We start from the raw sequence: 16,189 nt of genomic DNA, 5'->3' as shown, positions 1-16,189 counted from the left end.
CCAAAAATATCAGTCATTAACTAGATTGAGCAGTTTAGATATTTGTTGATAAAATAATTTAGATGTCTATTGATAATTTGTTGTCAAATGAAATATTGAAACTCCATGTTATCAAACACATGGAATTTAAATAAATCTACAAGACTTAATGAACTTCATCATCAAAACCATCAGTGTAATGAACCGATGCTTTAGAAATGTTGACTGACAGGTGCTGCAGTTTGATGGGTGATGTATTTGCGTAACAGTGTTTCCTGGTAAATCAGGGTTTCTAGGACATTGGTGATGGAGAGCACACCGCTCATGCTCAGACACCACACTCAGACTCTTCTTTACCAGTGTGCAGCCCCTTCATATCAATGTCCATTTTAGAGTCTTGCAGTTGCCATTTGTAGTTTGAAAAGCCACTCTGAGATTCTCTGATGCCTTGGGTAATGGAAAGGGGACCAAGAATCATCAGGGCAGAATAGAAACTAGGAACTCTAATGGTCATGAAAATGAGGATATTGGAGTGGGCGTTTAAAAAGAAGTCACCCAGGCAACTGGCTGGGCACAGAGATCATGTTGCTCGTGTTTGTTTCCTAAAGCTGCCATGAAAAAGTACAAGTTGAGCATCTAATCTGGAAAGTTGAGATCCAAACTACTCTAAAACCTGAAACTCTTTTTCTCCCCCCTGTAAGACTGGAAGACGCCGCACCACACGACGCAGATCACCAAAGAGGTTTCCACTTTATTACAAAAGGCTGTGTGTTTATGTAGGCCTAAGGAGAGGTCGCAGGGCTGAGGTAGATATTAGGTCGCCCGTTTATTGGTAAGCTCTTCCATATGTCAGTTCCGGAGCCCAAGAAGTTAATTCTAATTGGGGCTAAGGCTTCCTGTTGGGTAAACATATAACAGCAGCAGCATCCCAGAGAAAAACCCCAGCATGGCGTCTAACGACCCTCCTTCTCTTCTTTGTTTCTTTCACTGGCGCGAAACGTCGTCGTCGGGGCCCCCCCCCCAGCGCCAATGTTCAAACCCTGCTGGTGGGAAGCTTTAGCCCCAATTAGAATATTCAATACAATCAATCCAGCATCACAGCAATTATATATAGCTTAACTCAAATCATCATCTCAGTGGTTCGCTGGTCATCTTTCAAACATTCCCTCTGACAAATGCCAGGCGTCATTTTGACTGGGCCGTGGCTCTCAACAGACCTCGAACTTGTATTCGTCCTGCCTCAGCCTCCCAAGTAGGTAGGATTACAGGTGTGCACATTGCACCACCTGATAAAACCCAGACTTTCTGAGCACTGACACGATGTCAAAAGTGTAGAGTTACTTGGTGTACTGCATGTTGTTGTCAATATGAAGGAATGTGATACAATTTATTTAGTCCCCAAGGGAAGCAAAGACTCCCAGCCCACTCAGCTGTGGTGTACCTTTTCTAGGTGTGCCTGTGTTCCTTACACAAGCGTGCTCAAAGAGTGCAATAAGATGTGTGTTATATGGATAATGAATGGCAGGTTTCCAGTTCCCCACATGAGGCCAAGATCTGTGCCCTTTGTATACTCTATGTCTTCTTTACTCTCTGGACTGTGGTGTAAAGGACTTCAGATGTCAAAAAGGCCTGCAGATGCCCCTGTTGATAATGGTGATAAGAAAAAGTGTAAGCATTTGTATCTTTCCAACACTGTTTATTATTCCTCCTCCTCCTCCTCCTTCTCCTCCTTCTCCTTCTTCTCTTCTTGCTGCTGCTGCTGCTTCTTCTTCTTTCTTCTTCTTCATTTTGAACCCAGGGCCTACAGCATGCAAGTCAAGCTCTATACCAATTGAGCTGTATCCCCAGCCCCCCAAGCATTTGTGTCTTTCTGTAGCACAAAAGGTGCTGCCTGAGAAACTGAACAGCAGTTCAAATGTGAAACATATTTTAGAAAAATACGTTGTTGGAATGACCTGAAGGGACAGAAGGATAGACTGGTGAACGCCATGCTGGAAGTGATGAAAAGAAGGAAAAACCTTGAAAAATAGAAAGAAAACTTAAAATGCATGAACTGAAAATTAAAATGTCTGCAGTATATCAGAAGAATCCAAAAGATGATCAGTATCAGTTAACATATGCCACATGACAGTGTGCTCAACTCAATAAACTGAAAATCCAGGGGAACTGGATATTCATGGTTGGTTGCAGAAATTAAGACAGCTATATATTTTAAAGATTGGCAGTGATAAAGCATCTACTGATGCCCAAGCAGGGGGACATTCACAGAAGAGCTGGCCAAGGTTGGCACTGGTGGAAGCTGTCACTATCCTGATGCCAGAACAAGTCTGTCATGCTACTATCCCCATGAGAAGCCTCCGCAGGACCCAGGAACCAACAGAACCAAGGCTGGAATGTGTTGATGAGCAGCTTGCCCAGCGCTCTGCAGACCTGCTGCAAGTGAGGAAAGCTCTAGGACTCTCTTTTTTAAAGGAGCCGGTTTCTTGCCAGGCCATTTTTATGCCAATAAAGAGGCATGGATTGCCAGGAATGTATTTCTGATTGATTTCATAAGGATTTTGCTCCAGTGGCTCAAGTCACCTTGGGGAAGCTGCACTGGTTTCTTGCAAGCCTTAGTTCTTCCTTGGTAATTGAGCTGCTTGTCTTGCTGAGACTCTTCAGAAACAGTGTTTATGCTATGTCCTTTCCCTAAATGTGACTGCATCACTCCAGCCTCGCCTTGGGTCCGTAGTGCTGTAGATCACTGAAGAATGAGCAGAGCAAGTGCTGATAGTAGGGAAGAGAGATGGGTGTGGAACGTTTTCCAGGGAGTTTAGTAGGCGGCCTCCATGTGCACTGCGCCTGCAACTTTTTGTTTTTGTTCTTTTTTACTGTGTTATTGACATGTTGTATTTTTCACTCTTAAGTCCTTACGTGTGAATAAGTGTAAGAAAATGATTGCTGTAGCACAGATTCAGTCAGGACAGTGGTAGTGCCAAGCAGCCATAGGTGTCCCCAGGGTGTGGAGACAGTCATCTGTGCTTACTTTCCTGCTTTCTCTCTTCCTTCCCTTCCCTTCTCCACCACAGAGCTATGTTCCCAGCCCTTTTATTTAAATTTTTTTTTTAGTTGTTGATGGATCTTTATTTTATTTACTTGTATGTGGTGCTGAGAATTGAACCTAGTGCCTCATGCATGCTAGGCAAGCATGCTACCAATGAGCCACAACCTCAGTCCCAATGTCCCCAGCCCTTTTATGTTTCATTTCAAGGTAGGGTCTTGCTAAGTTTCCCAGGCTGACCTTGAACTTGGATATACTCCTGCTTTGGCCTCCCGGACACCTTTGTTTTCTGATGGTTCAGTGTATCCAAACTTTGTTTCATGCACAACATTATTAAAAATATTGTGTGTCAGGGCTTGGGATGTGGCTCAAGTGGTAGCGCGCTCGCCTGGCATGCGTGCGGCCCGGGTTCGATTCTCAGCACCACGTACAAAGATGTTGTGTCTGCCGATAACTAAAAAATAAATATTAAAAAATTCTCTCTCTCTCTCTCTCTCTCTCTCTCTCTCTCTCTCTCTCCCCGCTCTCACTCTCTCTCTAAAAAAAAAAAAAAAATATTGTGTGCTAGGCACTGTGGCACACACCTGTAATTTATTGGCTCAGAAGGCTGAGGCAGGAAGATTGCACGTTCAAAGCCATCTTCAGCAACTTCGCAAAGCCCTAAGCAGTTTAGTGAGACCCTGTCTCATAGTAAAAAAAATAAAAAGGTTGAGGATATGGCTTAGTGGTTAAGTGCCCCTGGGTTCATACATACACACTCACATACACATATATGTGTGTGTGTGTATATATATATATATATATATATATATATATATATATATTTATTTATATAAAAAATGTATATATGTATAGATCTATCTATGTACCTATGTATGTATGTATGTATTTATATATAATACAAAATTGTCTTCAGGCTGTGTGTGTAAGGTATATATGAAACATAAGTGACTTTCGTTTTTAGGCATAGTCCCATCCCCAAAATATTTTGTTATGTATGTGTGGATATTCTAACATATGAAAAAATCCAAAATTCAAAATACTTTTGAGTCTTAAGGATTTTGGATAAGGGATGCTCAAATTGAACCAGAAACCAGGTGATTTAAAATTGAACTTTACTGCTTATGGTTCTGGAGGCTTAAAAGTTCAAAATCAAGGTGCCATTAGGGACATGTCAGACCTCTAGGAGAGGGTTCTTCCTGCCTCTTCTAGTGCCTCACAGCCAGGGGCTCCCAAGCTTGTGGTGAACCACTCCATGTGGTGGCCACTCACGTCTGTTTCTGGGTCTTTTCTTTTATAAGCTCACCAGTCATATTGAATTAGGAGCCAATGTACTACAGTACTGCCTCATTTAACTACTTCCATCTACAGTGGTCGTATTTCCAAGTAAGGCCACATTTTGAATTATTGGGCATTAGGACTTAACCATGTCTCCTTAGGTGGTACAGTTCCTCCTTATTTGTGTAAGAAGTGGAATTGTATAAGTAGTGTGTTTTGTTTTTTAGATTTGGAACCAAGCATTTTACCTAAAAGGTATTGACAAACAAATGTCACACTTAAATAGGGGAAATAATTTGTAGTTAATATCAATAGACAGCAGGTAGGCAGAAAGTCTAGGAGATGATGGGAAAGACTTGAGGTTCTGAGTTAGTTTTCTTTAGTGATTATCATATATAAGTTGTTAATCTTGATGTCTGTGTTATTTTTCTGTCACTATAGAAGAGTACCTGAGGTTGGGTGTAGTGGCTCATGCCTGTAATCCCAGTGATTTGGGAGTCTGAGGCCAGGAGAATTGCAAGTTCAAGTCAGCCTCAGCAACTTAGTGAGACCCTGTCTCAAAAAATGGAAGTGGCTAGGGATGTGGCTCCATGGTAAAATGCTCCTGGGTTCAATTCCCAGTCCCCCAACCAAAAAAACCCACTTGAGATAGTTAACTACAGTTGTGAAGGTTCCAATCTATAGCCAGGCAGGCTTGTGATGCCTTGTCTCTGGGGAATGGTACTCTGTGGCAGGAGCAAACAGTGAACAGAGCCCCACTTCAACAGGAAGAGACCCGAGTCCCCCTATCCCCTCCAGGGTACACCATGACCTCAAAACCTTCTATGAGGCCTTCCTAAGGCTTTGCCACCTCCAAGTGCTGTTGCCCTGAGACCGTGCTTGCACAGGATTCATGCCCTGTGAAGGGGAAGTTTAGCAGTGCGTGAGTACCCCGTCTGGCATTTCCCTTTTCCTGCCACTGCTGCGTCTTGGTCCCAGTGGTTGTGCACCAACCACACCTCCCCTTCATGTGGTGTTTCTTCTGTGTGTGTGGCGTGGCGCTTGGCTGCTCATCCACCTCCTCTCTCCCGCACGACCCTGAAGGCAGCTCTATACTCCTATGTCTCCTGACTTCATGTACTCCCCACCATTCCTACCTCAGCACTTTAATCGAAGAGAGCTTTTCATTTCTTTCAGATTTGGATACTAAAGTTGAAATGAAATCACCTGTTTCCAGTAAGAACATTTCTCAAGATAAAAAACCCTGTGGCATTAAAGTAGAAGGAATGGCAAGAAAGGATCTCTGGTATCTGTCATTGGAAGATGTGTGGAAATGTGAAGACTCGTTGGGCAAGTATCAGGAGAACCAAGACAGACATTTGAGGCAAGTGGCCTTCACCCCGAAGAAAGTCTTTCCTCCAGGCAGGGTGTGTGAGAGTGGTAAGTATAAGGGCAGCTGCCTCCTTCCTGCTCAGCTAGTGCTGAGGGAGTATTTCCACACACGGGGCTCAGATGAGAGAAGCATGAAACATGACCTGGCATTTAGGGGGCATCAGGGGCACTTCGTGGGTGACAGTGGGGAGTGTGGCCAGGCCTTCTGCAAAAACATCCACCTGATTGAGTGTGCGAGAGCTCACACAGGAGGCCAACCCTGCAAGTGCCCTGCTGGCAGCAGCCCTCTTGATCCCGGAACATCCCTCCATGTGTCTCCGGGCACACACAGGGAGAAGCCCTATGAGTGTAAGGAGTGTGGAAAGTTCTTCAGCTGGCGCTCCAATCTTACCAGGCACCAGCTCATTCACACTGGAGAGAAGCCCTTTGAATGTAAAGAGTGTGGAAAGTCTTTCAGCCGGAGTTCCCACCTTGTTGGGCATCAGAAGACGCACACTGGCGAGGAGCCCTATGAGTGTAAAGAGTGTGGAAAGTCCTTCAGCTGGTTCTCCCACCTGGTCACCCACCAGAGGACACACACTGGGGACAAACTGTACACATGCGGTCAGTGTGGAAAATCCTTTGTCCACAGCTCCAGGCTCATTCGGCACCAAAGGACACATACAGGAGAGAAGCCCTACGAATGCCCCGAATGTGGGAAGGCCTTCCGACAGAGCACGCACCTCATTCTGCACCAGAGAACTCACGTCCGAGTGCGGCCCTACGAGTGCAGTGAGTGTGGGAAGTCCTACAGCCAGAGATCCCACTTGGTGGTGCACCACCGGATCCACACTGGCCTCAAGCCTTTCGAATGTAAGGACTGTGGGAAGTGCTTTGGTCGCAGCTCGCACCTCTTCTCACATCAGAGGACCCATACTGGAGAGAAGCCTTACGAGTGTCACGACTGTGGAAAGTCCTTCAGCCAGAGCTCTGCCCTCATCGTGCACCAGAGAATCCACACTGGGGAGAAGCCGTACGAGTGCTGCCAGTGTGGGAAGGCCTTCATCCGCAAGAATGACCTTGTGAAGCACCAGAAGACCCACGCTGGAGAGGAGACCTATAGGTGTCAGCAGTGTGGCCTCGCCCTCAGCCAGGACTCCCCCTGTGTTGTCCATCAGGTAGGGCATACTGGGGAGCAGTTCTTCACCTGCCATCAGTGTGGGGCTGAGCTTGCAGGAAGCCCTGCCCTCACCTGCATTCCAGAAAAGGCGTACTAGGAAGCAAGGGCTGGTGTGGTCACTGTAGGGCATCCTTCACCCAGAGCTTTGCAGAACACCTGGAGAGAAGCTCTGCACATGGACATATGTGGAGTCAGGTATGGTGGCCAGACCTGTGATCCCAGCTACTCTGGAGGATGAGGCATAAGGATCGCAAGTTCAAGACCAAGCTCAGCAACAGTGCAACCCTTTCTCAAAATAAAGAATAACTTTAAAAAGGTTGGGGTGCAGCAGTGCATCCCTAGGTTCCATACCCAGTACCCCCCTAAAAAGGTCCTAGAGTAGGAAAAATCCACTAATTTCATTTCAGTACACAAGTCCAAGTTTATGAAGCATTATTGACCAACCGAAAGTGCTAGCCTGAGGAGGAGCTGTGAGGGTGGTGGTTGGGGATGATCCAGCCTCATTGCTGTCCTCAGAAGGAGAAGAGACGAGGGTGCCTGTGTGGGGAGTGGCTTGCTGAGAACAAGAACAGCTGGGCTGCTGCATCAAGCTGGCAAGATGCCCTCCCTTGGCCAGGTGCTGCTCAGTGGCTCTTCTGAGGTTGACATCTTGGCTAGGCCACACTTTGGTTAGCAGCAAGGAAAATGCCTCTCATGTCAAACAGTAAAGGACACATTTATACTACTGGGTGATAACTCATTTTTAAATACAGTTCCACGAGGGCAAGAATTCAGTGGAAAGATGAGAAAGTCTTGGTAAATGGAAAAAACTGACATGTTAGGTTATGGGATTTGAGCTTTATAGTCTATTCAGTGTTGCTGAAATAATTGTTAAGACATCTTAAAGTGCTCAGAAAGGACATCTAGTTTCTTCAGTATCCAGGAAGCTTGAGGACCACCTGCTGGCCAAGGTTCCTTTTGATTCTAAATTGTCTGGGGCCTTAGAGTTCCATTCTTTGCAAAAAGGTGCTGAATGTTCCTAAGCATTTTAAAATGAAGCAGTTCTCTGGATGTGGAGACTTAGAGGATCGTTGGGCATTTGGATACTCAAGGGAGGGTCACCATTGGATCAGGAGCAGGAACCTGGGCAATATTAAGAGCACATGTGCGCACCAGACAACCCAGCACTGCCAAATCCTTTCCCTTTGTAGAGGAGACTTACTGCCTGAGGGCATGTACTCCAGCTGGAATGCCCAGGGTGAAATCCCACCTCTTTCCCTGACTAGCTGGTGTTCAGTGGGCATCTGCTTGGCTTCTCTCTGCCTGAAGTGCAGACAGCCTCCCAGCAAGCTGGAGATGAGGGGAGCATGTACCTTGGATCATCGAGGTGAGTGTTTGAGAGTGAGTGTGACAGCTTAGAAGAGGGCCTCACGTGTGCCAAGTTCTTTGTCACCATTACCATGATTGTTAATATATTCCCCCACTGAATGTTACTTGTCACCTAATTTACATGTGCTTGTTGCTTCCTGGGTTCTCAGGTGCCTGACAACTACCTGTTGACCAAGGTTCCTATTGATTCTAAATTTTCTGGGGCCATACAGTTCCACTCATACATGTTTTTCCCTTTTGCCTAAGTCAGAATTTACCTGTGAAAGTTACTGACAATTACTGGGATTATGGTTTAATTCCTGAGGATCAGTAACAGCTTTTAATATTGTATGCAAAATTGTTTTGTTGGTACAGAGGTCTTCTAGGGGGGAGACCCCAATCTTCAGATTCTCTGGTAAGTCCATTACCCAAAAAAGATTCAGGAATAGGATCTGCTTTAATTTTCTGTTTCATTCTTTAAATGAATCTTGTGTGTGTGTTGTGAAAAGTGTCAAAATCAAAGTGAAGTAGCTTGCGTCAACCCTAATAAAAAAAATAAAGCCACAAGGTTGTGAAGGAAGAGCTATCACGCATGATTGCCTGGTAGTGACTTTGATAAGATGCTCACCGAGCCACACGTGCACTCTGAGGCCACGAGGCTTCACACAGATGGCCCTTCATGGGGATGCCTGCCCAGAAGCTGTGTTCAGCCTTCATGGTTATGGCCAGTCATCTTTCAAAGTACATGGTGTCCTTGTTTTTGCCTTTAAAAACCTCCCCTTGGCCACCTCCATGAGTACATCTGCAGTTTACTATGCCACATTTTCCTATTGCAGTGCTGCTCCCAAGCAACAGTTGCCTTGGCTTCAGTGTTGCAGTGTGCTTCTCAGTTAACAGTGGGGACTGACTATGGTTTGCCATTTTATAGCACAGGTGATGCTCAGATGGCTGAATGATAACATTGCAGAGACAAGTAGATTGTGATCTCTCCTGGGAAGAACTAGGATGGTGGCTGGAATCAGAGTCTTGTAAAGGAGCACAGCCCCTCATAACTTATGCTTTGTGATAAAGTGGGGAGAACATCAGTGGTGGTAGAGCCAGTGAGATCCAGGGCTGCTCATTTCCCCATGCTGTTCACATGCAGTGTGCTCCTGTCCACGGTTTTCATCACGGCTGTAGTTCTTCACAGGAATGTCAGAGTAGCCCTTTAAGTGGGCCTCGGGTTTTCTGATACCTGTGGCTGTTGTTCCTCAACCTTTCAAGGAGGATACTACTAATACCTGCTTCAGAGGGCTGTTGTGTGGACTGACATGACATGCAAGCCACACCTGGTAGGTGCATTTGTGAGGGCTGTAGGTAGTTCTGCTGACAACACCTGACAGGTGTCTAGCTGAAGTGTTGCTTACAATAGTGCATCATTTGCAAAATAATAAAAAGTACCCAATAGCAGAACAGTCGTACATGGCATAACTAAGGTGTGGCACGTCATGTACCAGAAGTCTGACAGCATTGGAAAGTGTCAGTGCTGCCACACACTGTGAAGCAAGCTCAAGCAGGGTCAGCATGGAGCGAGCATAGCTGCTTAAGTGAACGCCTCCTTAGACAGCAGACAGTGCCACCCAGACCAACCAGTGAGTGGAAAGTTTACCTTCCTGCTGGGAGAACTGGAGTTTGCTCTTCTTTTTTTCATTCTACTTTTAAATTTACTTTTCTATTCTTGACAAAGTTTCCTTGAGGAACATAAGCTAGTTTTAGAATCAGGAAAACAGTCCCCTCAGTGATATAATTTTTTTTTCTCTTCAGAAACTCATGTTTGCAAGTAATCTTGATGAGGAACTTGAGCAAGGCCACAGGAAAGGAAGCCGGCTCTCAGTCCGCGTGCCACAGCAGAGGCATGCAGTGTTAGGGGGCCCCCGGCAGTTAGTGAGGGATGCTGCCAGAAGATGGCAGGCAGACCGTGAGCATGGGAAGTGCAGGGGCACGAGCCAGCTGCCCTCCTATGAAGCACCCAGCACCATAAAAGAAGAGTGTCCCTGCCATAGCCAAGGTTGGGAAGCTCAGTGTGGTGGTGCTCCACAGATTAGTCTTTTTAGATTTAGAGGCATTCATATGGAAATTGACAAAGTAATCAAAAATTTAAATGGCAATGAGAAGGGCCTAGGAAAAACAAAAGAATTTCTGAAGAAGAAAAAAGTTGACCAGCTTGAGCAACTTTGGAGACCCTGTTTGAAAATGAAAGGAGGCTGCAGATGTAGAGTGGAGTGCTGCCTAGCACTCAAAGAAACCTGGTTCAAGATAGTCCTGCCAAAAATGAGTGAACAACAACAAAACCCCCAAGTATGAGGGCTGCACTACCTGATTTCACAGCTTTACCACAGAACTGTGTTAGTAGTACGGTGTATTATTGGCATCAGCCTGGGTATGTAAGTAAGTCAGTAAGATGCGAAGTCTAGAAACCAGTCTACACCTAGATTCTCCAGTTTTGAATAAAGTGTCCAAATAATTTGGTGTAGGAAAGAGTTTTCAATGAATGCTGCTGAAATAACTAGGTATTTGCGTGGGGGCAGAGAAAGACTCCCCTTACTTCAAGGTACATAGAAGAAGTAACTTGGAATGCATCACAGAGCTGAATATGAAAGCTGACAGTGAAGGTATCTAGGAAAATAGTGTAGGGGAAGATTTCTCAGCACCAGAAGCACAAATTTTACAGTCAGGCACAGTGGCATACCATGTAATCCCAGCAACTCATGAGACTGGAGGAGGAGGTTCACAAGTTCAAGGCCAGCCTGGGCAACTTAGCAAGGCCCTCTCTCAAAAATTTAAAAAAGGGCTGGGGATGTAGTTGAGTTAGAGCTGGGTTCAGTTCCTAGCATGCATGAAGCCCTGGGTTTCATCCCCAGAATGGAAATAACTTTAGCTCTTTAAAAAGTACTGATTAGGCTGAGTGTGGTGGCACACACCAATCCTAGCTGCTGGGGAGGCTGAGGCAGAAGGACTGGGAACTTAGCAAGGTGCTTAGCAACTCAGTGAGACCCTGTCTCTAAATAAAAATATAAAAAAGTGTTGGGGAGGTAGTTCAGTGGTTAAGTACCCGTGGGTTCAATCCTTAGTACAAAAAAAATTACAAATGCACTGGGTGTTGTGGCACATGCCTGTAATCCCAGAGACTCTGGAGGCAGGAGGATTGAACATTTGAGGCCAGCCTTACAACTTAGACCTTGTCTCAGAATTAAAAGGGCTGGATGTAGCTCCATGGTAAGGCACCCCTGGGTTTAATCCCCAGAACTGCAAGACCATCAAAAACCTGTGGAAGCAGGGGAAGGTGGAGACTGACCAGGGGCCCATTGATGGGAGCCGTTTTTGACATCCTGCTGGCCACCTTCATCCTCAATATCTGGTGTCTACAAGCTCACTGGTGTTGGTGGCAGCAGGCAAGTTCTGTTGTGAGATCTTGGGAACAGGAAGTCGTGCTGCCCACAGGTCAGTGGAGCTGGAGTGAGACAACCTCTCCACTTGGAAATGACTGCTCTGAACAGTTAGTAAGTGCTAAATGAGTGAGGAAAAAAAAAATCTTAACAGTGAATTTTTTCTAACATAATGCAAGTAATTGGATTCTGAATAAAAAATATTATACAAAGCTGAGTCACAGGAGTATGTCACAACACGTACATCTGACAAAGACTTCTATCCCAAATGTAAAGAGCCCTATAACTTAAGAATACAACCCAATTGACTCCTCTCTTGGGCTGTTTTTCTGCCTGACAGCCATGTTCCATCAACTGGAGGGTCCAGAGTGGGGTTGAGAAGGACCTCTGGGTACAGACAGTGTGTTCCCATTGCAGTTAATTCTAGGAAGTGCTTTTTTCAGAAATGACAAGACTATGGCCAAAAAAATAAAAAAATAAAATAAAAAAAAATAAAAGAAAATGTTTGTGGTTGTGTTTGATGTGACCTTGTGTGCAGTTCCTAATGCTGAGAAATTGGAGCCTCATTCTCTAGTAATGAAGCATTAATGAGGGCTGGGTCTCTGGTGACAGCACCTCCCCCTTTCTCTCTAAAACCACATAGCCATTGATTGAAGCAATGACTGAATATACTAAGGTTGTTTACACCTTAATTTCTCTTTACCAACAATATACAAATTATTTGGGAAAATGAATTCTGAGACCATAGGGGAAGATGAAGTGTGGCAGGTGGTCACAGGAGCCAGAGTTGATATGATGCCCAAACAAGAGGACTTGAGGCTGGAAACCACTTGGGTGACTGCAGTTGGTCTTCAGAGATGGCAGCCAAAGCCGAGTACCAGGCCTCCAGAACTGCCAACTGGTGAGCTCTCAGGTGCAGGTGTGCTGGCTCTCCTAGAAAGCAGAAACCAAGCTGGCAGGAATGCACACACAGGAGAGGGCCAGCCAGAAAAGGAGGCCTCCTGCTGGAGACTGAGGCCTGAGCTGGCCGTCCTTTCTACCCACTTGGTGGGAAGCAGAGGTGGATGCCCTCCCACAGCAGCAGCACAGCTCTGCACAGGCTCATCAGGCCAGGAGCCTTGATGAGCGCTGAATTCCTGGCCCTTTCTCCTATGGTCTCAGATTCTCCTGGACCTGGTTGTTAGTTCTTGGGTTCTGTATGTACCCTGTTTAATACTGCACCCCCCCCCCCAATACCTGGTCGCTCTCATTTTTACCTATGCCTGAAGCATTTCACCAGACTGGGCCAGAGAGGAGTCTTTTAGTCACTTCCTTAAGTTCAATAGCTATTTAACCTCAGTTTCAAGCTTGCTCAGATTTTCAAATGTGATTTAGTATTTGTTCCCTCCATAGGAATTTGAGTTTGGTGAGGAAGGGGAGCCTGTTTGGCTGTAAGATTTCTTTATTAGCATATGTAATGTCTTCTCTGATATGGCTTTCCCACCAACTCTTTGGGCAGCTGAGGCCAAGGGTCGAGATTGTGACAGTTATGAGGATGAGTACAGAGTGTTCACCTGCTACTCCCAATATATGCCATCTGTATTGTTTTCTTCTTTCCTTTGAGTTTCTCTGTTGTACCCAAAGGAGAATAACGTTTTAACAATCCAATTAGAAACTGCAAATATTTTCACATGCTTCACAAATGAATACATGAGTGGTCAGTAGACACATGACAAGATGCTCAGCATAGGGAAATGAAAATCAAAACCAGGAGGAGCTAGCACTTCACATCCAGTGTCATGGCCAAGGAGAACCAGACGAAGTATGGGGTGGAGGGTGGGGGGGGGTTAGAACTGACATTGCTGGTGGGCTGTAAAATGGCTCATCTGCTTGGAAACTAGTTTGGCATGTTCTCGAAATATTTAACAATTAACTGTATGACCATCAAATCCACTGTATTTCCCAAGGGAATTGAAAATATGTCCCTTCAGGAACATGTAGATGAATGTGTAGCACTGTTCACAGTAGCTGAAACAGGAATAGACACAGACATAGGATGTGTGAGTGAATGAGCAAATGGTATTGAATAGAATGGAATTCTGATAACACCTGGCTGGGGACGCAGCCAGCAGGAGGGTAAGTCTAGTACAGGGAGTGAGAAACAGCACAGACCATGGGACTGCATTGTCAAGTTCCACAGATGGAACCTGGTCTCAGAAAGCAGATCCAGACCTGTCAGGGGTTTTCTGGCTCGGTGAGGAGGGACTGGTCAGCTTGACCTGGGAATCGCTAAAGCCATCTTCTCTTGGCCCTGTTGGTTCCCACTGTTCATTTATCAAACTCATGGAACAACACCCTTTAAATGGGTCCAGTCTGTTATATGTAAGTTTTACCTCAATAAAATTGATTTTTGGGGTGTACCAGAGATTGAACTCCCAGGCACTGGACCACCGAGCCAACCCCCAGCCCTTTTTGTATTTTATTTAGAGACAGGGTCTCACTGAGTTGCTTAACACCTAGCTTTTACTGAGGCTGGCTTTGAACTCTGGATCCTCCTGCCTCAGCCTCCAAAGCTGCTGGAATTACAGGCATGCACCTCTGTGCCCAGCAATAAAAATGATTTCTAAAATGTGTAGAAAACCAGGGTTTGCAGGGCAAGGAGGAGATCTGCAGCTGCTACTGAAGGTTGTAGTTATATGATAGGTGCTGATGTTGGCAGCTCCAGGGATAGCATAACATGAGGCAACAATGTGCCAGGCCCTTTCATGATCAGGTAACTGCATATTTAAATCAATCCTATAAAGAATTAACATTACCCCTCCAACCCCGTTCTACAGGGTTTAGAAACTTTGAGGTAATTAGGGTTTGGAAATTTTAAGTAATTTGGCCAAATTTAGCAAGATTTGGAAATGGGAGAGCTTCATTTGAAGACTAGCAAGCCAGGCACAGTGGTGCACACCTGTAATCCCAGTGGCTTGGCAGGCTGAAGCCAAAGTATTGCAAGATCAAGACCAGCTTCAGCAACTTAGTGAGGCCCTGTCTCAAAATAAAAAGGGCTCAGGATGTAGCTTTCTGGTTGAGTGCTCCTGGGTTCAATCCCTGGTACCAGTAAAAAATATAAATTAAATAAAAATTTAAAAAGCAAAAAAACTAGCAAACTTGTGGCAGAGATGTGATAAGGTAGTCCCTGGTCCATAGTTGGGTGGTGTTGGAGTTACCTGTTCTGAGATAGAACTGAGTGCAGGCTGCCCTCGTGCTTACTGCTCTCCCCAGAGGAATGCTTACCCAGACTCCAACTGCCCTGTCCCTGTTGTACTTAGAACGCCATCTCCAGGTGAAGAGAGAGGTGAAGAAAACATCCTGCATGGTTTGTGTGCATCTTGAGTCACATGCTGCCTCCTTTAGTGTCCATTAACGCTTTGCTTTATGAGTTCAGTGACTCTTCTGGGGTTGTGACCAGAAGCAGAGGAGCTGGGTGCCACACCACATGTCCCGGGCTGGTGTCTGCATCTCTTCTGCTGCTCTTTGCCTCTGCATCTGAAGGGCTGGCCATCATGCTGGACAGAGGGAAAGCAAAGAGAAGTCTGTTTTTATGGTGTTGGGGAAGGAACCCATGGCTTCCTGCATGCTGTGCAGGGCTTTGCCCCTGAGCCCTACAAGGCCCGGGCATCCTCAGTTACTGACATTACCGGTACATGACGAATTGATGTATTTCTAGCACTCGCCCGTGTACTGTGCACTGTGCAGCCCGACAGAGGCAAAAGATCCTAGTCTCAGAATGATTCAGATATGGCACCAGTGTTTTCCGAAGACTCTAGCAGTTTAGTTACCAGAACCCTGGGATCCTCTCCTGTAGAGAATCAGATATAACTGCGTTACTATTACTGTCTTGATGGAGTCTGCCTGCAAACAGGATATTCTGTCAAGGTATAGATAGGTAACAGTGGACATGCTTGAAAATGAGGTGTCTGCTGTCCTTGGGAGGGCCTACTTGCAAACGAGAGGCTCCTTCAAGGTTTAGATAAGGTAACAGCGGACATGCTTGAAAACGAGGTGTCTGATGTCCTTGGGAGGACTTGCCTGCAAACGGGATGTTCTGCCAAGTGGGCTAGGAGGGCGCTGAGAAAAAATTTTATTATCTGTTCTTAACAAAGAGGAAAGCTCAACATACTCCGGGCCGAGAATAGATTAGCCATGAGAAGGGGGTCACTTCTGATTAGAAAGTAAAACTTCTGTATGCTATGTTTAATTAGCTAAAAGACCTTATTTATTGATGTTGGAAGGCTGCCTTCTTTGTTCACAATACTATAAAAAGATTGCTTGTACACAATAAAGGACTTTTTTTCTGCTGCTGCTTCGCTTGCTCTGCTTCTTCTTTTTTTTCTCATGCTGACCTGCAAGTGAATTACTACAATATCTCCCAAGTCTGATCTCAGGCTGCAGCAGGGATTCTGGCAGAGAGAAGCTGCTTCTCCCTCCCTCAACCTGTCTCTATTCCCAAGGCAGCTGCCAGGGGAGAACCATGTTCTGTGTTCAGATTTTAAACGTTTTTGTATCTGTGTGCATTCTCAGTGTTCCCTGCTTGTTACCTGAATTTGTGGTTATAGACTC

General features: G+C 45.5%; 1 protein-coding gene across 5 annotated transcripts in view; it reads left to right on the top strand.

The window, feature by feature from the left end:
* The window catches only part of Znf10 (zinc finger protein 10), a 29,846-nt gene extending 17,767 nt beyond the window's left edge, over positions 1-12,079 (top strand). For all 5 annotated transcript variants that reach the window (XM_076838364.2, XM_076838373.2, XM_076838383.2 and 2 more), the window contains one exon: positions 5,474-12,079. In XM_076838364.2, coding sequence (XP_076694479.2) covers positions 5,474-6,924 — 1,451 coding nt within the window. In that variant the 3' untranslated portion in view covers positions 6,925-12,079. The remainder of the gene's footprint in view (positions 1-5,473) is intronic.
* Positions 12,080-16,189: the final 4,110 nt, after the last annotated feature.

The sequence above is a fragment of the Callospermophilus lateralis genome, chromosome 1 (genome assembly GCF_048772815.1).
Source record: "Callospermophilus lateralis isolate mCalLat2 chromosome 1, mCalLat2.hap1, whole genome shotgun sequence".
Taxonomy (NCBI): Eukaryota; Metazoa; Chordata; class Mammalia; order Rodentia; family Sciuridae; genus Callospermophilus; species Callospermophilus lateralis.
This window is presented reverse-complemented; position numbering and strand designations above follow the sequence as displayed.